Raw genomic sequence first — 25,648 nt, 5'->3', positions numbered from 1 at the left:
GGAATCAGCGGTATCTTCAAAGCATGTCTTTAATTTTGTTTCTGCACCATTTTTAAACATTTGCTCATCAAGCTGCTTTCTTCATGAAACAGCATCCTCCGTCGCCGCTCTACGAGGCTGAGAGACGTGACTGATGCAGGGAGATGTTGACCCTCCGCAGGTTGAGCTCTGCGGCCAGAGCCCGTGCCCTCTTATAGAAGAACAGGGAGAGTTCTCGGTCTGTGAGGAAGTTGTGGTAGATGGTGGCGAGACGGGTGCACAGGTGCAGCTGCGAATGCTTGTTTCCCACATCCATTGCAGCGGCCAGAGCCAGATGATAGTAGCCTGCGGCGTCAAAGGGGTCCTGTAGATACCACGCAGAAGAAGAATTCCAAAAAAACCACTGTGAAAACATTTTCCGACTCCCTCTCCCGGTCACACCGATGTTATTGTCCTATTTGATCAATATTTGTACCGGCTACATAAAAAAAAGTGAGGCACGCAGTTCCCCTGCCTCATGGTAGGCGTGCTTCACAAGCCATGGTCCTCACCGCACATCAACATACTATAGAGATATAAAGAACAACCATTCACATAAACACTTTAGAGTCTCGAGTGAAGCAGCTGCGTGTCGCACCTTTAGGTCATAGAAGATGATATCGCCCAGCGTCTGATAAACCCTGGCGTAGTAAAGCGCCTCCTCGTCAAACTGCAGCGGTGCCGGACACAGAGCCAGGGCCTTCAGGTAGAAGTGCTCAGCCAGTTCAAACTGCTGCAGATGGTGGTAGAGGGAGGCCAGGCGGTGGCAGGCTACCCGCTCGTTCAGGCGCTCACCTGGGGCGAGACGCAAGCGACGGGTGGAGGGCATTGATATGAATCTTTAAACCTAAACACCTGTGTTTTTTTGAGATAAAGACAGACTGGGATGGTTTGGACATGGACAGAAGGGGGGGTGGTGAAGATCTGGGTAGAAGGATGCTGAGGTTGGAGCTGCAAGCAGGAGGTCTAGAGGAAGACCTGAGAGGAGGTTTACGGATGGCGGGAAAGAGGACAGGAAGTTAGTTGGTAGGGGGGAGAGGGTTAGATGAAGGCATTTTTGACAGTGGCAACCACTGAAGGGAGTAGTTTGGATAAATTCTTGTATTCTTGAGAAAATTCAGGCAAAACAAAGCAAATACAGCAACAACTTCAAGAGACTCATTTTTTTTTTTTGGAATATCGCTTAATCATGCTTAATAATTATTTGCAGAATAGCCACAGCTCATTGTGTCGCTCCTACCCAGAGTGATGCAGATGTCCAGGACGGTCTGACCGAATTCCACCGCCTCCCCGTAAAGTTTGAGACTCAGCAACAGCTCAGTCAGCTTGTTACACAGCCTCAGCTTGGCGGACACGCTGCTGCTCCTCACGGCGATGGGCAGAGCTCGGTCCTTCAAACACAAGGGGGTTTTCATTCACTTACGACATTCATTTTCATCAGTGCAGCATTCCTTGTCCCTGCAGAGAACTTATTTTTGCACTGAAATCCTTTGCTAATGCTAATATGAACCTCCAAGACACAGCTAGCAGACTACTAATAGGATCCTCAAAAATCCACAGTTTAATCTATAGCTGATGTTCAACAACTAAATCCGGGTAAATATATTTGTAGCTCTATTCCCGAGCATAATGGTAATCGAGGAAATGCTCACTTGAAATTGAGGCTAACTGCCATTGTTTATTGCTATTGCTAATGTGTCCGAAGCAAGCAGGAGGTTAATTGGAGAACCCTAATTGCCAAGAAAAGTGAATGAGACAGTGAATGGTGGAAGTTCTCTTAATGTGACCCTCTGGTTGACTGGACAACCCTGCCTCTTGTCCAATAAAAGCGGGGATAGGCTCCAGCCTTAGCATGACTCTGACTGCAGACAATTGGCACTTGTAATGGCTGAATGAATTAATGAATGCTATTATCTCTTTACTTGTCTTGTTCGATCTGAGTGCTACATTTGACAACACTGATGATTTATTACAGGTACTTGAACATTTAACTGGTAGAAAAGGAACTGCTCTAGATTGGGACAGATATGAACATGTAAATGATAAGTCCTCGACATCTTCAAAGTTGGGCTCAGGCACATTCTCGATTAAGAAGTTGGTAAAAACAATGAATTGAAAGTTGCAACCCAGCTAATATTGGTTTAACTGTCCTGATTTTAAACCTTTGTGCCAGTCACTTCTAAATACCAGAGAAGGTATTAAAATGAAGGGAACTAACAGTTCAAACATTGGGAACTATATGCATGCACCAGAAGTCTGATTTTGCTTTCGGGACCCCAAAGTGCATAGACATAAACTTGAAATTCGATTTTATTTTTTGCATCCATGGCTTAAGATGTTTCAAAAGATCAGCAGTACCTTGTAGAAGGTGATGGCTTTATCACGGTCGTGGCTGCTGTTGAAGAAAACGTCCCCGGCTGCTTCCAGGAGTGCCATGATGAAGCCGTTGTCTCCTAAACTCTGAGCCACATCTTGAGCGGCCTAGAAAGCAGGGGGGAGCTTGAATCGGGTGCTCGATCTTTGCCTCCCGCATCTAGTTGCAGTCATCACATTCAAGTTGACCTTATGGTTATAGATTGCGACAATGTCACCACATAGTTTTGCTAAATTAGCCAGAATTATGGTCAGAATTTATGGTCAACCACCAAAGTGTGATTCACTTGACAACAACCAGTTCCACAAGCAAAGGAAAAGGACACGTGGATCCTTGTAATGTCAGACCTGCAGGTAAAGATCCACCAGCTCTGTCTGGCCCAGCAGGTGGTAGATCTTCCCCGCCTCCAACCAGCCGTACGCCTCCTTTTCCCTGCAGCCCAGATCGATGTAAACACCTAAACTGCTCTTGGTGAAGTCGAGTGCCGCCCGATAAGCTCTGAAACAGACACCGCGGCCAGAAACTTTGGGATTTGCGTGAAAGGAAACATTGACCTATCCTACCTAAGTGGACGCTCTAAAACCTCATGTTGTTTCCAGTATGGACGTTGGACGTAACCAACCAAAATCTAAATTCTTTAAGACAATGTAAAAGGACAAACCTGTGTGTGCCCAGAGACAAGTAAAGCTGGCTGAGAGCCTCCAGAGTAGCACCTTCTTGCCCTCGATCCCCAGAGTGGTGCAGCAGCTGGACCTGGTGCTGGCGGTAGACCATGCACTGGACCAGATCGGGACTCTCACAGCTGTAAAGGAGGCTCAGGTGTTGCGTAGCTTCCAGCTGGCCTGCAGATGATCAATGTGTGAAAAACAAACATGATCAACAACATTTAATGACAGTTATTGACAAGGAGAATGGGGCTAAACATTTTCCCCAATAATAATCGTGTTCTCTTTGGAGATTAAAGATGTCAGCACACAAGATTCAGTTCCCTCTTTTAGGGTATGATAAATATACTGCTCAAAAAAATAAAGGGAACACTTGAACAACACAATGTAACTCCAAGTCAATCACACTTCTGTGAAATCATAGTGTCCACTCAGGAAACAACACAGATTCATTTTGACTTGTTTTAAGGACATTACATCAAAGTTGGATCAGCCTGGAGTTGTGTTTTTACACTTTAATTTTGAGCGTGATTCCTAATCAGACCTCCATGGGTTGATACAATTGATTTCCATTGATCATTCCTGTGTGATTTTGTTGTCAGCACATTCAACTGTGTAAAGAGCAAAGTATTTCATAAGAATATTTCATTCATTTAGATCTAGGATGTGTTTTTTTAAGTGTTCCCTTTATTTTTTTGAGCAGTGTATGTTTGTTCTGAGTGTGAGTGCAGTACACTGGGGCAGGTCGTAGTGGATGGCCAGCAGCAGGGCCCACTCGTAGCAACCCTTCCCCGAGTCCAGCTGCCGCTGCTTCACGTAGAGCTGCCCGAGCTGCAGCAGCACCTTCACGAAACTCTCCTCGTGCCCCTCGCGGTCCAGCAGGGAGAAGAGCTGCACTGCCTCATGAAGATGCCTCTGAGCCAGACCTTTAGCTCCCGCCTTCAGACACAGCAGCCCTTCGTGAAGATCGGAATTCATACACACCAGATCAGAGCGTTAAAATAAACCCATCTAGGGTGCTGCAGCGTGCTCGGTGTTACCGAGGTTCGCCTGAGCCACGGCACAGTTCGCCTGGTCCTCGTTCTCCTGGCAGATGTCGAGGGCCGCCCGGTAGCTTTCTGCTGCCCCCCGCAGGTCACTTGTACACCGCAGAGTAATGCCACGCATGTTGAGGATCAAACCTGTGCGTGAAACGACATTTAATAAAGACATCATAACGCAATTACGAAAAGCCCTGTACCTCATCACTTACTTTCTATACCGACCTTCCAAAGGAGATGTGCAGTGCTCTGGCATGGTGGCGAGGATGGAATCCAGAATTTCCAGAGCAGCAGCTGGCTGGTTGTTGTTGAGATGAAGCCATGCCAGCCAAATGAGGGCGCTCTTGATTTCTTTGGCCGAAATGTGGGGCAACTGTGAGGATGGACTGTCACCTATGAGAGTCTGGAGGTGTTGGACGGCATTTCCAACCATACACTGCTTGTAGAACAACTGACAAAGGCAAAGTGTCACTTGGTGCTTCAGCACATAGAATATGTTGCTGCCTCCTCCAGGTGTCCCAATGAAGGACAACGATACTTGCAAATATGGAGCCGTTTGAGCCGGTAGACATTCTTCTTCCTCGGGGATCCCTTTCAGCCTCTGGACACTGCTTGCCACAAGAGCGACAGAGCTGAGGACCTCCGTTAGACTGGCAGAGTGATGCAAACACGCTCTCCTGGCAGAGCTGACGCTGAGCAGTTGGAGGCTCATTTCACCGTAGAGCCTCCCTAGCGTCAGGTATCCATGGCTCGGTGAAATGTACCTCGTTCCCTCACCTTCAACGCAAAGAACAAGGAGTCTTTCAATATACGGAACAGCTCTGGAAGTTTCGGCACGTATCCAGTGGTGCTTTGCCAGGAGAAAACAAGCCCGTGCCTCAGCCATGCTGTTATGGGATAGAATAGCTTTCTTCAAGATGTATTTGAGAGTAGCACTGTCCGTCAAGAACTCCAAGCAGTACGGGATCCCCATCAACAAAGCGACCAGTCGGTCTCTCATAGCAAAGAAACTCTCTGTGTTTTTCTGCAAAAGATAAATGGCGGCCAGGTTGGAGTAGATGCTAGCGAGCAGTCGCAGGTCTGTGAAGCTTTCCTGTGGTAAACTTAGAGCCTCTTCAAAGTAAACCCGGGCTTGGCTGAACTTTGACCTGCGGGCACTCAGCTTACCCAGCAAATAGCACGAGCGAGTTTGAGACCAAAAGAGACCCTTTTTCCTTGCAGTTTCCCGGGCAACACCAAGGAAGGCTATCAAATCATCCTCATCTGAGTGGCCGGTGAAGGTGGAGACAAGAAGTTCAGGGTTCCTGTGATACAGGGCCCCGAACTCCACCTTGTAGTCTTTTCCTTCTAGGAATGCCAGAAGTAGAATGAAGTCCTCTGGGTTGCTGTTTTCTTGTACAACTGGCTTGACAGTAAAACGGGGAGGGTTCACAGGTTCAGGAGGGTCAACTGGGTGCTCCTGAACTGATGTCCTGGTCTCAGCCTGCAAAGGTACATCTCTTGCTTGGTCCAGAATCCTCTGTATGTTTCTTTTCAAGTCAGATGAAAGAACATCAGCTTTGCTTGCAGAACCGTCTGCGTGAGAAGATAAGCGTTGAAATCAAGAGGCTGGGTTTCTTGCAACAGCACCGAGCCATTAGATATATGTTGATTCTAAGAAACAGAACTTACCAGACTTTATCACCTCTGGATCCAGGATGATGTCTATGATTCAGCGACACAGGAAAGGACATCACACAATTCGACATTTATAGATATGGCTTCATTTCAAATCAACCATTTTGGGATAGATCCCTTGCAAGTCCTAACTTTGAATGGATGAAGCGTAACCCTGATAGCGACCCGTGGATGCACAGAGGGGATTTGAACGGCTGGTTCCCAGTTACAGGAGCCCAGCTGGGAAATCAAAAGGAGCACGCTTCTTCCGTCATCTGAAATTTTCACTATGGTTCTAGGAGTCTGAGTTTACAGTTATGTAACTTGAGCAGGGACAGCAAGCCGAGCGCTCCATTTCATGGACACGACAAGAGGAAGAAGATAAAATCTGATCTGTGCCACTAAAATCCCTGTTCTGAAGTGATGGAGGTGAAATATATCACGTATATGCATGACCTGTGTGACATTGAGCTGCCGAATACCAAAAAATGGGGCTGAGTTGATTGAATACTGAGACTAGAGGACTTGTTTCTGACAATTGCAAAATCCTACCTAGTTTGTAACTGTGACTGGTGTCATTTTCACATTTCCTCTTCAAGAAAGCTGTGGTCTCCTCAATGACCTTCTCCTCTCTGAGGCTGAAAAAAGAACCCTCCTCTTCATCCAGAAGAATGTTTGCTGCGCTGGAACAGAGTAACAGATATAAGTCTAAAGGTATGATGGGTCAACAAATTTTACACATTTATACATAAATATATTTGAAGATACGGCTCAACTTTGTTTGCTTGGTGGAAAGATGGGATCTACTCACACATGAGCATCGTTGCAGGGTTTGACCAGCTTTGTCCTGACCAGGCCCACTTCTCCCGTTCCTTCCTTTAGCCCTGCGAACCAATCAAAACACGGGACCAGCAGTCCCACGATGCTGATTCGATCACCGGGCGCCATGCTGAGCTCGTCTGAACCCTTAGCGGGATGCTCTTCGATGGCCTCACAAGTTCCTCTGGCTGGAAGAGTGAATTATTTATTATTTAGAAAGGAATTTTAATTGATCGTTCTTTCCGGTCCCAACTTTGGACCCAAGGGCTATAAGCTCTGGAATCTCCTGTTGTAAAGCTTACGCTTCAATGTTCCTGATTTGGTGCAATAATACTTTTAATATGACCTTAATGATTAGCTAGTACCCAACAAAAAGATCGAAAAAAGGGGGGGAATGTCTGCTCCAAAAATGAAGCCAAATTTAGCACTTAACATTGGCACATAGGAACACCCCCTCTGTAATATGTAGATCTGACCGATGAAATCCTTTTTCTATTCTGGATAATCTTGCACGATCCATGATGAATGGTCTGATCAGGTAATTTGCATTTGAACATTTTCACGCAGATTTCACTCCATTTCTACACATTTTCATATCACTCCAGTGTGAAACTGCTTTTCATTAAGCATCGGATTTTCTTGGTACTGATTCCGAGTCTGTTCATCCACCAGAAATATTACAGAATATCAATTCTGCTTGAAAGTAAACACCGGCTCCACTTGGGTTTGGTTGCTGCAAGTGGTCTGACTTTGTTAGGGATCTTGGGAGGTAGTAGAACTGTAATGTTATCCACTCACCGAACAGCAGGGGGAAGTTACAGGCAGGTTTTCCATCACCAACCAGGATGCTCTCTGCACAGGACTTGAGAAACCACCTGCAGGCAGATGGATCATGTGACTGCAAAGAAAACCAAACCGTAGTGCAATCTAGCTGTTGGAAGTACTCACGACTGTATGCATATAAGAGGTAGTACTAACAAAGTACTGCTTATGGCACTACTTTGACTCACTGATGGAAGGGATGGACAGGCTCTAGCAGTGGCTTGGGGGCGGTACCACGTCTTCCGTCAGCCAAACAGAGGACGGTCCATCCCGAACCTAGGAAGGGAGGTTCAAACTGGGCCACGTCTCCTTGCTCCAGGTACAGGTCTCCTCCAGAGGTGGAGCTGTCGAACATCTGGTCGGTACTGCAGCTGGCAAAGAATGACCCTGAGGATATGTGCAATATCATTCATTCAGAAATCCAAAAATTAAAACTTCTTGTCCACGATTCAAGATTCAAAGCGTTGATTGGTACATGTACAGTGTAGAAACGAGTTTCCCTGTGCGGTGAAAAATCAATCGAGTGCTTAGATCAGGGGCGGGCAAACTTTTAGTCTCAGGCGCCGAATCGACTTTTGAAATTCTACAGACGGGCCGGGACAGCACAAGATATGATACATATAAAAAAAAAAAGGCACTCATTTGTTAACAGTACATATCAAACTTGTCTGACATTTGCTTTGACAATAAAACCTGCTTGGTTTTGAAGGCTCTGACGTTTGCTTGCATTTAATGCACAAACCAGGTTTTCCCTTGTATATTCACGTCCAGCTCGTTCATACGTGTCAGTATTCCTGAGCTGAATGACACAAAATGGCTTTGTGATTTAGCCTTTTCTGTGGACAAATTCTCAAGTGTTCTCAAGTAGCTCCAAAAATGAAATAATTTCCTGCTTCAGCTCCCACGTTCAATCATTCACATCAAGTATGAATTCTGTACCAATCTTTGGCGGGCCAGATTAAAAACACCGACGGGCCGGATGTGGCCCGCGGGCCGTAGTTTGCCCGCCCCTGGCTTGGATGCTGTTAAAGTTGACGACCACACGTCTCGAAGCCCACCCACCTTCCTGCATGAGGATGCTTGAGTAGAGAAGCTGAAGAGTTTCCTCCTTGACAGATACCTCGATGCCAACATCTTTCTCCACGGCCCTGAGCCAGGACTTCTCGTCCAATAGCAGACTCTCCATACAGGGACCCAGGAAACCTGGAGGGGAGCGAATCCAATCAGAGCTCATTTGTACAATGGAAACGACCACCTAACAAACTAGGTGTATAGCACCTCTTTAAATCTGTGAGGCAATGCCCGAGCAGGGCAGGAAATGCAGCAGCAAAGCTCTAATTCAGTCACGCAGGTGTTTTATGCACAAAAACATGGCTGTATCTAGTTAGCTTGTCCTTCTGTAATGGTGAGATGCCCTGAAAAACACAACCACCTTGCTGTTGAGGAAAGGCAACAAGCTAGCTGTCAAAGGCAACTGGTGAGCGATTGAAGAAGTTTGACTTGTCTCATACTTTTTCTATCCCATGATGCTTTTCTGAGGCGCGCGTGTATGTGTATGTGTCTGTGTATGTGAGGTTAATGGCCAAAGCTGGCTTCCAAACTGACCAAGCGCGTGGTATGTCATGAAGTGCCATGTATCCTCAAAGGTCTTGAAGGTCACCAAAATCTCCTTGTTTTCGCTGCTGATTGAGGCCAGGTGAGCTGGAAACTCCTGCGCAAAATACACACACACACACACACACACACACACACACACACACACACACATGCACACAGGCACACACACCCACACAGATACACACAATTATCAACCTTCTGTGAGTAAAAATACATCACAAAAACACAATTCTGGATACTGTTTGCAAAATGGTACATCCTGATTAATGCACTTTCTCAAATAACCATATGATTTTATCTCGTTACGGGAAGGTTTTTGACGTACCCTGAGTGGACTGTCGCTGCTGTCAGCCTGCAGGAGGCGCAGTTTTCCTCTGAGCCACTCCTGCCACTCTTCATCTGCAGGAAGTCTATCAGGACCCTGAACCATGTCCAGCATCAGCAGCAGGGCTGGAAATAAACACACCATCATCATTATCATCATCATTATTTTTATATTTAATGGTATTGTTATTGTTATTATTATTTTTATCATTATTATCATACCATTATTGTTATGAGTTTTATCAGTAGTAGTAGATGTAGTAGTAGTAGTAGATGTACTCGTATTGCTAATATTGCTCGTATCGCTAATATTGTTATTGCTAATATTGTTATTGCTAATATTGTTATCGATATCATCGTCATCATCACAATTATTATAATCATTACTGCCATTTTTGTTGTCACGCTAGTCATTTTATTTCAAGTTTTATTTTGATAATTATTATTTCCCAACAGAGAGTCTGTTGGGAATGTCCAGCAGGGTCCCCTGTCAGAAAGTTTTAACCCCAACCTCCAGCAGAGCTTCAACCACATCCTGAGGCAGACAGGGGTCATTGAGTCCGAGCAGACCATGTTCAATTCCTCCATTGTCAAGGTGTCAGACTAGAGCTGTTGCTCTAAGGTGGTTGGAGTCTACTGGGGTGGTAACCCCCAAACCCGGTAGTGGACCCCTGTGATGAGGGTTGCCAACAAGCTGAAGAGGGAGTCCTACCAAGCTTTTTTGGCCTCTAGGGCTGCAGAGACAGATAACAGCTGACAGGCAAAGTGGCACATGGCTCATGTATGAGAGGAGTTTGGTGAGGCCATGGAAAATGACTTCCAGAAGCCCCAAAAGAGATTCTGGTTCACCACCTGGCATCTTAGGAGGCAGAAGCAGTATACTGTCAACACTGTGTTCAGTGGGGATGGGTGGGGCTGCTGACATCAAGATGTTGTGGGGCTGTCCTGGCTGAGACGCCTCTGCAACATCGCATGGAAGGTGGGGGCAGTGCGTCTGGGAAGTCTGGGCGTCTCTAAAAAGGGGGATCGAGGGGTGTGCTCCAACTACAGGGGGATCTCACTCCTCAGCCTCCAGGGAAAAGTCTATTCGGCAGTGCTGGAGAGGAGTGTATGGGCGTTTGCCCGACCAGTCTACATGCGTTTGTGAACCTGGAAAAGGCAGTTCCCCTGTAGGGAAAATGATCCCTGTAAAACGGGCTGTGTGGTCCTTGTATGACCAGTACCAGGGGAAGAGGTCCTGCCTCCAGTGGACGAGTTCAAGTATCTCCGGGTCTTGCTCACGAGTGAGAGAAGGATTGAGCGAAAGTTCGGTGAGGCAGATCCTGCGCTGGTCTTTGTTGGTGAAGATTTTTACCGGTCGATCTACATTCCTACCCTCACAGGCTGAAAAAACAAGGTCACAGATCCAAGTGACCAAAATGGGTTTTGCCCATAGAGTGTCTGGGCTTTCCCCTAGAGATAAGGATGCCTCCTGGACACCTTCCTGGTGAGGTCCAACTGGGGGGAGGCCACAGGGAGGACCCAGGGCAAAATAGAGGGACGATGTCTCGTGGCCGGCCAGGGTATGCCTTTGGATCCCTAAAGAAGAGCTGGACCAAGTGACCGAGGAAAGGGAAGTCTTGGCCTCTGCTTTGGCTGCTGCCCCCACAACCCAACCCCGGATAAGCAGCAGAAGATGGATAATAGTACTATTAATTTAATAATTAATAATATTATTAACTATGATGAATAGTTATTAATATTAAAGTTACTATTATTAACCCTCATATTATGTTAAGGGTCAATTTGACCCATTTCACCCATTGACCCAATGGGTCAAATTGACCCTTAACACAATATGAGGGTTAATAGTAACTAAAACTCTTAATTCAATAATAATAGGAGACATATAATAATAATAATAATAATAATAATAATAATAATAATAATAATAATAATAATAATTGACTTTGATTTTAAGATAAACTGCTGTTGAGTGAAATTTGAAACTGAGCAAAAAAGATTAAATTAAAAAAGATGAAAAAAATAAAAATAAAAAAATAAATGACATTTTGCCTTTCTGATGTGATTGCCCAAATTCTAACTTTTGAAGCAGTGACGATGAAGAATGAGTGACTTTGAGAGTTAACAAGGAGGATAACGGTGAGGAGGGTCAGCCAGGAAACAAATCAGCCGCAGTTCAGCAAGGAAGATGCAAGATTTAACTTTAACTTCATAGTTCCCAAATGATGACTGAAAGCCTGAGCGGATTCTGAGTGACACTAAGATATATCGTCAGCTGACACCCAGCAAGCCGGGAGATTAATCAGTGACTCCGCGGGTGAATGAATAAACCTTCATATGAATAAACCTTCTCTCACATGACGGCTGTCCGCGGTCTGATGTGTTCTCGCAAAAAAAAATCTAAATTCAAAGGATGAATTATGGGTAAAGAATCTCCCGGGTGTCTTGTGACTGTGTTATAACTGTGTAATAACTATAAAAACTGTGTTTTAACTGTGTAAAAATTCAGGAAACATCATTTAACCTTTTGATTGTGCTCATTTAATTTTTTATCCGTTTTATCCAGCGTACTTTTAAAGGCCTTTAAGGCAACTGTGAATACTTGAAGGATGGATAGAGGATAAATAGAAATGAGTGACATTTGGTGCAGTCTGTCAATCTCACAGCAATGACTCTTAAATCCATCATGGGCAACAAAGATGACTGACCTTTGGGCACGACCTCCTCAGAGAGAGTTTCTTCCAGGCCACTGGCTTCTCTGAAAACCCCACCTGTTCGACACAAACACACACAATTATGTGAAAAATCACAAACACCCTCAACAACGGAGTGTTAGCGTCCGGAGGAGGCACCTTGGTCTCCAGAACTACCGTCCAGTCCCTCTGCGCCCTGGGCCGGACCGCAGGCGCTGTCTGGTCCACAGATAGAGCATTATGTCATTTATGTTAAAAATTTCATCTTCGGGCATCTCCAGGGAAACCGAAGGACACCTCAATAATGCAAAGTAATGCTTTTTTTTCCCATTAATTTGAAGTATTTTGATCCATTCACATGCATTCAGACACATAGATATCCGAGGGCGTTGTGAGGCAAAATACCGCATGTGCCCATTTTATTTTATTTCATTCTAAGATAGTTCTGGACATTTATTTCATAAAAAGTTCTCCTTTAAATCCCACAAACATGTAACCCCCCCAAAAATAACATTTAATAGCTCACTGTATTATTTTGTGATTTTTAATTATTCTAAAACAATTCAGGCTCATTTTGAATCATTATAATCTATTCTTATATTGTTATTTTAGTGTCCTACCTGTCCCGCTTCTCTCTGTCATGGTGAATCTCACCCCTCTGAGGGCGACGACCTCTCACCGCTTGAGTAAAGCGCAAAAAACTTCCGATGACGCTTTGGTTTTTCAAAATAAAAGTTCAATATTCAACTCAAGTCCGCCAAAACTTCTTTAAATCGCATTTTTGTCTTAAATATAATAAAATAGGTTTATTATAATAGCATACGTGCATTTTAAACCATATCAGTTTTCTTTGCACAATTAGCTCTGTCGTGATTAAGGAGCATACTTTTATTTTGAAATTTAAAGTAACTACATCTTGTGTGTTTTCAGCTAACTTGACGTTGAGCTTTTCCTTGTCAGAGTAACTATAATGTTTGCTTTGACGTTCATCGATGACTTGTTTATTATTAATTCACCCGAGGAAAATGCCAGCTCGTATTGTGATTTTTTTGGTTTATTTTATGTTGGTCTTCTGTCATCACTTTCTTCTAAATAAATAGTACTTGTCAAGTTAATAATCAGACAAGGAGCAAATAAACCAGCGGTCGTCCCCTGACCAGAGTTTTATTCATTCCAGGACAATAAAACCTTCATAAAACACATAATATTCTTTTCTAAACACCCACGCACACACACTGCATGTTTCTCCCGTCTTGTTTTCCTGTCAGTTTGGGGGGGTCAGGTCATCCCAACCCCCTCGACATCCAGGAACACACTCAGCAGTCCCTTTCCTGTTCAGAACCTCCGGGTTTCTCTGCAGGAGAACGACGAATATGAGTGTATCCAGCAGAAATCCAAATGGGGGTGTCAAGTAGTATTACAGAGTACACACAAAGTACTCTGTCAGCATTGCACAGAGCCTGCATGTTGTTTTACTTCAAGAAAAAAAGCAATTTGTGAATCCAGGTCCAATGACGGCGTAATAACTGCTTATTACAGTTAAACACATATATAATTGATTTCCCCCCTTTCTAGCAATGAAGCATAGTCCCAGATTGTAATCTTTAAATCCATTTCAGGATCCTATTCTGGCTCTCATACCCGTTTGATTTTAAAAAAAGGCCTTTTTCTTTGATTGATAAAAAGCTTCTAAAAAAATGTTTTGAAGCAATTTTTAGAATAAATTCTTGGACGTCTCCACACATAAGATAAGATAAGATAAGATAAGATAAGATAAGATAAGATAAGATAAGATAAGATAAGATAAGATAAGATAAGATAAGATAAGAACAGCTTTATTTATCCTGAAGGAAATTGTTGTGCCAAAGTTTCAAGAAAAACATAACAATAATAGATAATAGTAGGAAGGAGGGAGAATAAGAAATACAATAAAATATAAACTGTCAAGGTTAAGGTTAAGGCTATCAAGTGGCCCTTGTGTCAGTCACATGGCCCTGTGATTGACAGCGGACCGCTCTAATGATAAACAAATGAGAAACTAAATTGCCAATTAAGGCATGCAATTATTTCCAATGATAATTTTAATACTATTTTTTAGGTTATATTAACATGTATTTGTTTAATTAATGGTTTGGTATCATTTAACCTGAGAGGAGCTGGAAGTAGCGGAGGTGAAGATGTGGAAGTTCCTCTTTGGGAGAGAGAATGGAAAGTGAGTGAGTTTTTCCATTGAGAAAAACAAGTTATCATTGCCGGATCATTTCTTGCAGAATCTGTTTGTAGGTTGTTTGAATCTGATCGCTTTTAGATCAATTTATAAATTATCTTAATCAATTTTACTTTATTATGCTGTGTTTTCGAGGTTTAATCTGTAGTGTGCATGTGTGTGTCCGTGTAAACCTATGACTGGCTATATTTAGCTCATTAGCTCCACCTAGAGGTTTAAAAGCAAGCACCTTTTCATTTAGCGATTTCTATCAATTGTATTTAGTTGGTTATTTGCTTTTTTTTCCCCAGACCTGACGGGGATGGATCCGGGGGTCTATATTAGGGGAGGCTGTGGTGGAAGGATACAGAAGTGGATGGCAGTGGTCAGATCTGGAGAGAACGTATCCGGTAGGTCACCAGTAAGGGCTCGCTGAGAGCGCCCCTGCTCAGGCAGTACATGCGCTGCGTCAGGGCTTCGTGGAGGACCAGGCTGCCGCTCTCGTCGGTGTAGCGGAGCTGGAAGCCCACCGCCTCCAGGGGCGCCACCGCCAGGATGGCCGAAACGTTGAACACGTCGTATCCGGACGGCGGCCTCTGGTTCAGGATGAGGGGCCTCTCCTCCAATGCCGCGCTCTCCCTCGGTGCGCCCCGGGACACGAGCACACTGTGGAGGGCAACTGTCATGCTAAGGGGACGCGGGTGGAGGGTCTTCCTGAACAGCACCAGCTCCGCCCCCGACATGGACGGGCTCAGCCCGCTGACGTTGAACCAGATCCAACCCGAGGACGCCTGGTGCGGACCTAGAGGATGCAAACATATGAGAATCTCAGGGGAGCTCATAAGACACGACTACAAACCCGAGGCTGGGACACGAGTTGCCCCATCAGGGCAAAACTTGTACTATAAAGCGTCTATATCACAGGGTCCTTCAATACGAGACTTTCGACATGATTTCTGGTTAGTTACATCATCACTGTCCCCGCTCAGACCCTTACTCATGGAGACAAAGGTGACTAAATGATGAAAATCTCATAATTTGATGCCTTGACTCCAACTTAAACCACCCGCCCCGTGAGGTCAGACTGAATGGTAAGAGTTGAAAGAGATGGGAAGAGACACAAATATAGAAAGTAAGAGGAGGATAGAGGCAGGGGGACGGAACCCAGATGGATCTATTGGTACGAATACAAGTGGCGCTAACAGCGACATGCTAATAGCTGAAATGATACTTTAATAACTCTAATATTCATAAAATAAATAAAACTGGTAGATGCCTGGTGAGACTCTTCAGTAGATCAAGCGATGACCAAGGATGTGGGAGAAGAAATTAGGTCCCTATCATGAGTCCTGTCCCTTAGCAGAGTAAGCCAATGGGAGTGTTACTGGTCTCTATGCTAATGCTAACTACAAGCTTTCTCAAATCGAAAGGTTTCCAACTTAATCTTAAACAAAGGGATGGTGTCCACGCTCAGGGTGGAGATTGGAAGATGTCTTCGCAAGAGAGGAGCTCGGTACTTGTATGCTCAAGCACCTGCTGTGCTTTCAGAGACCAAGGGAACCATGAGTAGCCCTTGGCGCGCAGAGAACTGACCAGTTGGTCGGGCTCTAAGAGTTCTTTGAGATGTGATGGTGAAGGGGTGAAAAAGTCTGAAAGCAATTCATCTCACCCACAGATGGAGTCACTGCCTTATTAACTGTCAGCAGAACCAAGAAAAACCCCCTTAACAGATGACAATGGCTTGGGGTCTGGTGATGGATGATGACACTCATGTGACCACATATCTACTTTACAAACACCCCGTAGAGTATCCAAGATACTGCAACACAGTGGTGATAAAAACCTTACATTCTCCGGTGACGCTATCGCTAAGGCAACAGTGGAACAGTGCCTGAGGTTATTGATTTTTGAATTGCAAAGAGAAAAGAAAAAGAATATGATTTGACAATTGTTTTCACATTTAAAGACAACTTCCCCAATGCACATTTAACAGCAGAAGTACTTCTTACCCCAAGTCACTCCCAGTTTTCAGCCTCACAAAAAGTCCTCAATGAGACTTTGCTTTCCCAAATTCTATTTTAAAACAGCATTTCCCAAGACGTCAATCGCAACCTACTAGTGGATGGCCAAGGTAGTGATGGTAGAACAAAAAAAAAACAAAAAACAGGATAGAGCCTGCGAGTCATCACACCACACGTGCTCTTTCATTGGTACCAGATACTGCAAAACTAGCAAGCTACGTGTCATCTGGCTAACCTACAGTTCATTTACACTAAACTTACAGGATATAAAAATAAGTGGGGGAGCCACACCGAGTAAGAAGCTGTAAATGTACCACTTCCACAACCACAATTTTTTCAACAATGTCACATTCTAAGAACACATCTGTACACAACAACATCTGTCGATTGACCATCACCGTTCCCAAGAGCGGAAATGTGGAGCTACATTTTCATACATGACATGTGAAAGGATGTAAAGTCAGTTTCCTATTTTGCTTTCTTTATCAGGCACAAATAGCACAGGTTTCGATCTGTCTGATCTGGTCAGAGTATTTCAGCAGTTAGATAACGCTTTGTGGCAGCGGCAACTAGCATCAGTGGTGCCAAACTGTAGTCATTGAGCATGCCGATTTACAGATTTATGAATAAATACATGTTTTGCATTTTAACGTAGGTAGATCATTTGAAAGTAACACACAGGCTGAAAAAGTGATGGCACTCAGGGTTTAAACAACTGCTTTTTTCTCCGCTTGAGTCGAAATTTAAGCTCACGTTCATTTAAATATGCAATAAACGTCTTACAAATTACAGGAACTTTAGTTTTTTTTAAATTCCTACCCTCAACACTCCGAAAACTCTGGACCAGAGTTCCATCCGACCCCACCAACTCTTGAGCCTCCACCGAATCCAGGCGCTGGTAGATCCTCCGCATGTAGGGATGCGGCTTGGCTTTGTGTCGAGCAGACACCTTGTCGATGTGAAGCATCTCCAGGATGGCTTTACCGAGCTCCTGGTCGTCCTCTGCGACGCGGCGGCGGTCCACCGTCAGTAGCCCTGTGACGGAGCACAGCAGCAGCACGACCAGCAGGACACCGAAAACTCCCAAACAGGCCCCTCGGAGCATTCTGTACTAAGATGTTTCAGCTCCTAACCTTCGCGGCGTCTCTTCTTCCCCCCAGTCTGCTTAAACTGCAGGGGCTGCCCAGATTTAATGAAGCCTGAGGAATGTTCCTTTCTGGAATGAGCGGCGCTCCCGCCATGCTTTAGCTTAATGAATCGCCGGGGAAGACCCGCTGACTCGAAAAATCATTCGGCGGAGTGAAAAAACAGTGCTCCTTACAATACCTGAGAACGGTCTAGAAAAGACGAGGAGCAGAACCCGCACCGACCGGGCACAAAAATCAGATTTCAGCGCAGAATCTGTATTTGACGTCCACGTTTTCTATGAAAAAAAAAATGCCTTCATCACCTTGTAGTGCCAAAGTGCTTCTACACTGGATCTGGGACTGCTATGCAAGGCGCCAGCCAGACCGCTGGGAGTTGGTCCTCGTCCAAGGTAGAGGATGGAACCCAAAACTGGAGAGACACCTGCTCTTCCAACTGAGCTACAGCAACCCTTCAAAATCCCAGCAGATGTTATCTGAAGGTCTTTCTATGGAGAAGGTCCTCTTCAGAAGCCGACTTGAGGTCGACTTGAGGTCGACTTGAGGTCGACGGCCATCTCCTTTAACCAGTTGCAAAGGGACGAAAGAGAGAGAGAGCGAGAGAGTGGAGCAGGGGAAGATACAAGTGTGAGGAGGCTACTAAAGACGTAATAATAATGACAATAGCTGGCAGTTGGTAATGTAGCTGGACAGGTAGCTAATGCTAAGGCTAGTGCTAATAATCAGAACCAATAACTGGACAAAGACGTTCTGATTTAGTGCTTGAGTGAGTGAATAACTCAGTGAGTGAGTATGATTGAAATTGCAAGCTGCCATGCAAGGCGCTAACCAAACCATCATCCCATGGATAATTTGGCGTGCAGATACGAGGACCCGGGAATCAAATGGCCAACCTTGCAATTGGGTGCACCTTTGTCTTATCGCTCAGTATCAGAATACCGGATGAAGCGAATGTGTCAGGAGCTTAAAATGGAGCACAGAGGTGAGTCAGCTCAAATTAAAAACTGTGAAGTTTGTTCGTTTGTTCAAGCCAAAAAAGAAGCGGGTGCGTGAGCTAGCTAACTTGTCACGATGCTGCTTGATCCAGTTCGGTAGGGGACTGCTACTGGTCCAGATTCAGATCATCTATCTGATTCCTGTGGCCTGGAGAGGGAGGAACTGGCTCAGATACAGATTTACAATCCACAGCAGGGTCTGTCCTTACGCAGATGATGTCTTGCCTTTCATTACTAAACATTTCAGCCTTTTATCTCGGCTGGTTCCAGGTCAGTAATGACAAAGCTGTTCTTCTCAACCACCTGGCTCCTCTCTTGGAACTTTGATCTGGGCGGCCGGTGTCGGCCTCTCCACTCCCTGCGCCGATCCAGGGGGGGGGGGGAGTCTCCCCATTTTTTCTCTTCCTGCATTCAGTATCTCTCTCTCTCACTCTGGCTCACTCATCCGGGGGTGGAGATTGAAGTGAAGAGGTGGAGGGGGTGAGGCAGATTCTGTCGATGAGGCAGTCGTTCTTGGAAGTAGCGGAGGGCAGAGGGAAACGGAAGAAGTAGCAGAGGAGGCGCCAGATCAGGTAAAGACATGTTCGCTTGTGCCTTTGTGATCCCCGCTGGGGATCTTTCTCCTTAATTTATTTTCCCCCTCCACCACTCGCTTCTGGGTGTTTGTTTCCTGTGACTAATCTCTGCTTTTCATCACAGTCTGTAACTCATTCATCTTTCAGCCCAGTTCAAGTTACCCCACATTGGTGCAAGAGGGTATTTTGAAGACATTATCACTTCCGGTGTGCATTAACTGATAAGTTTTCTGAGACAATAGATGCAGTTCTCACAACTTTCTGGACCCGCCAGCCAGATGTTGTTTGCCAGACCCTTTGTTTTCTGGCAGGTTGACTTGTTTGTTTTTAAAATTGCACTGCTGCCATGGACCCCGTTATTATTGGGTCTGGGTCTGGGGCAGACGTTCCCAGCTGTGTCCCCTCCTTGTGTTTTGTCCTGATATGATTCTCCGACGTTACCAGGGAAGAGAGAGAGGTGAGGAGAGACGAATTCTGTCCTTGAACAGCAGGAAGTTTCCACAGTCTTCCCCTTGCTTGGCGAGACAGCTGGGGTCGGAATTCCTAGATGGCAGGTTGGTCGAAACAGCTGGTATAGGAGTACTTAAACCAAGACTCCGGGAGGCGAGGGGACTATTCTGTGCAAATATAGTGGTTGGAGTAGAAACAGACCTGGATCGGTCATGGGGCAAGAGGGGCGGGGTTCACCCTCGATCAATCACAGGGTCACGTATAGAGACGTACAACCATTCACGCTCTCATTCTCACATCTGGACAATGTAGGGTCTCCGATGAACCTCCTGCATGCGTTTGGTTCAGAACTTGTTCAGTTCTGAAAAGAACAAACCTCACAGATGAGGGACGAACCATCCTCAAGTGAAGTTCAAGTCCAGGTGTCACGACAAGAAGATTTTGATAAGTATACAGTTGAACTGTTAGTTTTTACCCATCACACTATATTAGTTAAGTTTGGAACGGTGACATGTTCTGAGTTCACCTGGTGAATGTGACTGTTTTGATTGACAGGAAGAACTGTTGTTAACAAAGCTGCAGTCGACTCCCAAAACTAGAAATTCAGACAGGATTCATACAATGTGTCAAGAACTTCCCTGGATCTGGGAAGAGATTCTTCATACCTCCTCCTTGTCAGGGTTCCTAAAATACACAAGTCAAGTATCTACACTGATCCAGTTATCCTCCAGTCTCAGCTACAACCCCAAATCAGACAGTTAGTTATAATATCCATACATTTTTCTTGACCATCCAAAAGACATTTAAATAACCCTTGAAAAAGGATGTAAAAAAGGCTACGGTGAATTCTGTTACAACCAAAAGCTGAGGACACATCGCCAGATGTTTTACCAAATTTTACCAAGGATTCTCAAGTCGAGCAGAGTTAGCACCAGACAAGTTGAGGACAATGGGTGTGGCTAGTCATGGACAGAAACCTGTTAAAGTGTGAGGGGAATAAACCCGACCTCAGTTGTTGTCAGTCAAGTATGTTTGAATTTTTGAACCGACAATAAGCTAGTGTTTGCTGATCACCAACCTGACTACTAACACACGCCACCAATAGCCAATGGAAAAGAGGAGGCAGAACACAGGAAGTAGCCTCAGAAGACAGGATTTGGCTGGAAAAATCAAAACAGAGATGATGAACCACTATGGAGGGAGTAGGTAGATGAAGCAAATTGGTTTACAGTAATGAAGGAAAGACCAGATTGCTGCTCTAACAGCAGTGACAGCGAGCTGTTCGTCCTCTATGTTTGTTTACCCTCCAAACTGTGGCTCTAGTAGAAGGGGTCCAATCACGTAGTGCGTGATCCTTAATCAGGTATTCAAGATAAACAAGTCCATCCCCATGCCTCTTCAACACTGGCATCGGTGTGTTCGCTAGGCAGAACCATCAGGGAAGAACCATGTACACTGCAGACCTGGGGAATGAAGGGCGTTGACTATTTTTCAAAAAACGCTTACCCGTGAATGAGTTTGCTGTTGAGGTACTTTTATAGACGGTGCTTGTGGTCACACCAAAAAGCCAGTGGTGTCCTACTTGAGGATGGTCTTGGGATGGATCTGAAAACTCTTTGAGGGTCTAAGCATTGAACAAAGTGACTCTGTCACAACTGATTTATATTTAAACATGATTGTATAAACAAAAAGGGATGATGACCTGTGCACCTTTGCTCTTACTTGAAAACGACTTGGCAGAGTGTAAGTTCTGTAAGGCAAAGCTCGGAGAGCTGGCTTGGACAAGAGCTAACTTCCATATACAGTATGTACAGTATGTGTATGAATGGTCTTGGTCTTGGTTTGTGTGGTCTTGACAACAAAGTGCACCATTGTTGTTCTCCTAGCATTATAGCTTCCATCATGATTTTCCAAATGTATCCTCTTTTACTTTGAAGAGTGTTTCCTGCTTCTTTTGTCTATCGTGACTTGTCCACTATGCCAATTTCCTGTTTTCAAATACAGTTGCTTGTGTTTTAAGCCATGTTTTTATTTACTGCCCTCATATTGTCACCCCTCCTTGTCTGGTACAACCTCTGCATCATTCTCCTTGTTCTTTTTTAAGCAGCCAAACCTTTTATTTTGAAAGCTACCTTTGTTTCCTTGCATTTGTGCACATTCCTCCTCCTGCGCATGACCTCCTCTGTACTTTGTACTTATCCCATTACACCATTGGCCACCTGCTGTTTTGAAGCAGCTTGAAGATGCATGGCGACCGCAGGCTGAAAAAATCGTGGATCCGTTCAAGTACGAGCACATAGCAAAGCTGGTGCTGTTACATTGTCATTCTAGAAGCAGTTCACCAATCATACCTGAGGATTTTCACCTTTTGCTATCAGTACATCTCGGTTGAAAAACACAGGATAGACACACCTCCTTCTGCTTCAGGTTCTTGACTGTTTCTATGCACATGATAGCAATGTCAGGCATGAAACTCACTTATTGTTATTCGTGACTCAATGTGTTGCTAGAGGACAGATTAATTCATGCCACTGACATCTGACTCCCCTGGAAATGATGGGTAAACAAACTTGTTTTGCAGTCTGAGACTCCGGAACCCCTCATACTTGATTTGCCCGTGGCTTTTGTTTGGAGGCAAAGAATGAGAGCCAGATAGGGTTCTTTGCCAATTTTACTGAAATTAATGGCCAGATTGACAGTGGAGGGTATAAGCTTCTCGGGTAAAGGCTCAGGACAACTCTACTTTGTTGCTGTCATGTGGTGTATCAGCTACATCACCAAATACTTATGAGCAACATATGATTGTTCCGAATCTTTTTTAGCCCGAACCATTGTTTGTTAAGAAATAAAACATGGCAAATGTCTGCTGAGATTGATGGTCTCTAATCATCTAGGTCATCTAGTCTAAATCCAGAGAACCAGACTGGACAGGAAACACGCTGTCTTCCCAGGATGCTTCCAGTTGACTTGATATTATTTAGCATTGTAACATGAAGCCTTGCCAAAACAGGAAAAGGATCAACTGCAAACATTGACAGGACCTTCAGGGAGCTTCACAAGGGACCCCCCCCCGCCCACACACCCACACACACACACACACACACACAACTTCCAGCACACATGCAGATGACTTCTTTCATACACATTTTAATCCTGATACTGGACTGGACCTGTACAATCTCACAGTGTTTTCCTTTTACCACCAAAGCGGTTACTTTTTCTGTTTTCGCATGCCGCTCTTTGAGCACAATCTGAGACGCAGCTATTGTCCGTGGTGTCGTGCCACAACACGCCTGATTACAAGGTGCTCCTCGGCACGAGTGCTCTCTGCACGGGGCCAACGCTTAAAGACGAATGCCGCCGGAATGTGGCGGGGTAACATCCTTTCCCACAACTTAGAAACTGGGGCAATCTGTTATCACGTAAGTGAGGATGATGGGTGACTGATGAAAAATGAGGCGAAGGTTCGATGTGGCTTGGCTTGTGCTCAATACCATTTTATACTTGGAGGTCCTTTAACTCTGGTGTAGAAATAAAAACTCATCTCCAGTAAAGACGCCAATGTTCGGAGTGATTCTACTCCAAACCCACTAGAAATAAACAATAGCAGGGTATTCTTTGCAACATGTCAATCATATAATTAATTTTGCGTCACCATGGTGACTTGTCTTTGTTTGCACGATCGCAGTTTTGGGTGAAAATTTGCGTCGTGGCTGTCCATCCACACGTGTAGAAGGATACCTCTGTCTCCATCTCCATGGAGACAGGGCAAACAAAAGTCTTTTAAAATGTTCCCGCACACAAGGTCATAGTTAGTTCCATGTGCCGGACAGTCAACCATAACCGAAATGGTAGACTCCAGAGTAGTCCAGAGTACTTGGACTGGCATGACTTTCAGCCTACAGTCTCTTGGAGTTTACCCTAGTTGTAGTTCAGCGTCACAACAAGCAATAACTATCTCGCCATCACAACTATCAACTATCGCCAACTATCTTTCTTCATCACAAAATCTCACCATCAGCTACCGGCCTGGCACATGTACTGCAGTGTAATCGATGTTTTCTTTGGTATTGTGTGCAAAGAGATAATTTTCAAAATGTTGGTGTCTGCATGTCGAACATGTTGAAAACAGTGACTGAAAACCGGCAAGTCAAAAATGGCAAGTTAACACGTTACCGAGGCTTCAGTCAGACCCGTCATACATTGTCTCTAGTAGCAACCTGTCAGCAGGAGTAGATCTATTTGACCTCTCCCCCAGTTTCAGAGTTTCAGAACTTGTCTCGGGCATTGACATGAAAATAGTTGAGGATAATAATAGCGGATATTTTGATGGATTGAAAGTGTAGCAAGAGTACCCTGTCAATCGACCATCCTCCCTCTCATTCACATCTACGGACTATTTAGTGGACTGCAGTGTTTCCCAACCGTTTTTGAGCCAAGGTACATATTTGACATTAGAAAAGTCACATGGCACACCACTAAATAAATGTCAAAAACAACAATGGAACAGAATTAAACTGCAGTCTTGGGCTATTTCTTTAACAAGGCCGAGCATTTCTTCCACGATGGTTTTGCAGGCAGGTAGTATTAATGTCTCTGCCACCGTTTGTGGCTCTTTGGATTTAGCGATGAGTTCAATTTTGTAGCTAACTTTCAGAGCTCTCTCACTTGTCTTGGTGATGTTCAACAACACTGTCTGTTTCTTAATCTGTTTACACAGATGAACAAAATAGCCCATGTTCTTATCTTGAAGTAAAGGGTGTTTGGCGATGGCGTTTCGAACCATGGCACTGTGGGGCGGCTTTTTCCTGTACACCAGGCAGAACGGAGTCTGCTCGGTTGGTTCCTCTGTAAAAGTGAATCCAAACGTAATCTACTTTCATTGTATTGTTTCAAACTCACTTTTTTTTTACTTTCTTCTGACCACCACTATAGTTGGGCCCTCATTCGGGTCAGAATGTTCTTCTGGACCAGAGGGTCCTGACTGAGTACAGGTTCATTCACCGCCTGTGGTGATCTAGTGGAAGGGAATTTAATTGTTCTACCTGTCACTGCATTCTGCCCACATAGATAGGCGTACAAAGACACGTTACTTGTATTGAATAAATATTTTTTGGACCATTTAGGTGAAAGTGGGCATTTTTCCACAGCACAACTGATGATCTCTCACAGCACACTAATATAGAACCACTGTTATTCTACTGGAGTCAAACCAGGAATGGAATTAGCATTGCTATAAACCAGGGGTGTCAAACATACGGCCCGCGGGCCGGAACCGGCCCGCAAGGGTGTTCGACCAGGCCCGCAGGATAATTTGAAAGTGAAAAAATGCATAAAAGACAAGGATTTAATTTTTTGGATTAAATGCAATTCGAGACTTTTCCGCGAGGGGGCGCACTATTTTGTCAGAGTAGACGACAACCGCATCACTGAGACGGACCAATCAGCAGACGTTATCAATGTACCACCTGCTGCTTGTTATGACGTTGTTCTACCCCGTTCTCTACCTCCCCGCTACTCCCTCATTAGCCAAAATGTCGTTATCAAAACAGAGAAAAGTAGATAAAGAGTGTCCTATTTATTTACGGAGACGCACGGGAAACCTTTGTGCTTGGCGTGTTTGCAACAAGTTTCGGTATTTAAGGAATATAATATACGGCGCCACTACGAGACTCATCACCGCGAAAAATATGACAGCTTGCAAAGACAACTGAGAAGAGATAAGATCAACGAATTGCTGGCGGGTCTGAGGAAACAGCGGTTCACTTTCACCCATAGCCGAGAAATCAGTGACGCAGCTGGTAAAAGCCAGCTAGCTAATTGCTAGCGAAAATGTGCAATTTAATTTTATTCACCAGGTTCACTACTAAAGAGTATGGTGGAATTCTACTGTTCATGCAACTCCATGCGTTTTCAGTATGTATTGTATATGTATTTATGTTTCATGTATGAAGTTTACACATTTACAGGACAGGTAAATACTTTCTTCCTTACACATTTAATAGCACTCTTTTTTTTTTCGGAGCGTGTAGGCAGGGATTCAGTTTAGATTTTATATGCACATGTGTAAATAGTTTAAAAATCCCTTTCTTTATATGTCTCATTTAATCTTAAAGTGCATTACTATGTTTTTCAATACCAATTACTTGTTAAAGTTTTGTGCCTTTGCAAGATCAGTGGGATCACATGATTGCAATGCATACATGTGAATGATAAAAGTAAATT

The 25,648-nt window shown here is 44.5% G+C and overlaps 2 protein-coding genes across 3 annotated transcripts; both read right to left on the bottom strand.

The window, feature by feature from the left end:
* On the bottom strand, positions 1-12,675 carry sh3tc1 (SH3 domain and tetratricopeptide repeats 1). 2 transcript variants are annotated; one of them, XM_086166067.1, is made up of 20 exons: positions 12,652-12,675; positions 12,191-12,250; positions 12,047-12,109; positions 9,337-9,461; positions 9,000-9,105; positions 8,457-8,597; positions 7,583-7,781; positions 7,371-7,447; positions 6,565-6,760; positions 6,306-6,436; positions 5,769-5,801; positions 4,323-5,672; positions 4,098-4,238; positions 3,792-4,013; positions 3,054-3,234; positions 2,740-2,890; positions 2,377-2,499; positions 1,259-1,409; positions 617-813; positions 1-343 (listed from the first exon to the last, which is right to left on the bottom strand). In XM_086166067.1, exons 1-20 carry the CDS (start codon positions 12,671-12,673, stop codon positions 110-112), a joined length of 3,903 nt encoding a protein of 1,300 aa, XP_086022193.1. In that variant the 5' UTR covers positions 12,674-12,675; the 3' UTR covers positions 1-109. The 2 variants fall into 2 exon arrangements, with proteins under 2 accessions (XP_086022193.1, XP_086022194.1); XM_086166068.1 differs by lacking the exons at positions 1-343; positions 617-813 and adding an exon at positions 820-996.
* Positions 12,676-13,818: 1,143 nt separating this feature from the next.
* Positions 13,819-17,403, bottom strand: LOC147223805 (uncharacterized). Its single transcript, XM_086166446.1, has 2 exons — positions 17,078-17,403; positions 13,819-15,039 (listed from the first exon to the last, which is right to left on the bottom strand). The coding sequence occupies exons 1-2, from the start codon at positions 17,361-17,363 to the stop codon at positions 14,624-14,626; spliced, it is 702 nt and encodes a 233-aa protein (XP_086022572.1). The 5' UTR covers positions 17,364-17,403; the 3' UTR covers positions 13,819-14,623.
* Positions 17,404-25,648: the final 8,245 nt, after the last annotated feature.

This window comes from Fistularia commersonii, chromosome 19, assembly GCF_037954325.1.
Source record: "Fistularia commersonii isolate RoL2024-O1a breed Wild chromosome 19, RoL_Fcom_v1.0, whole genome shotgun sequence".
Taxonomy (NCBI): domain Eukaryota; kingdom Metazoa; phylum Chordata; class Actinopteri; order Syngnathiformes; family Fistulariidae; genus Fistularia; species Fistularia commersonii.
The sequence above is the reverse complement of the archived record's forward strand: the minus strand, read 5'-3'. Positions and strand labels throughout refer to the sequence as shown.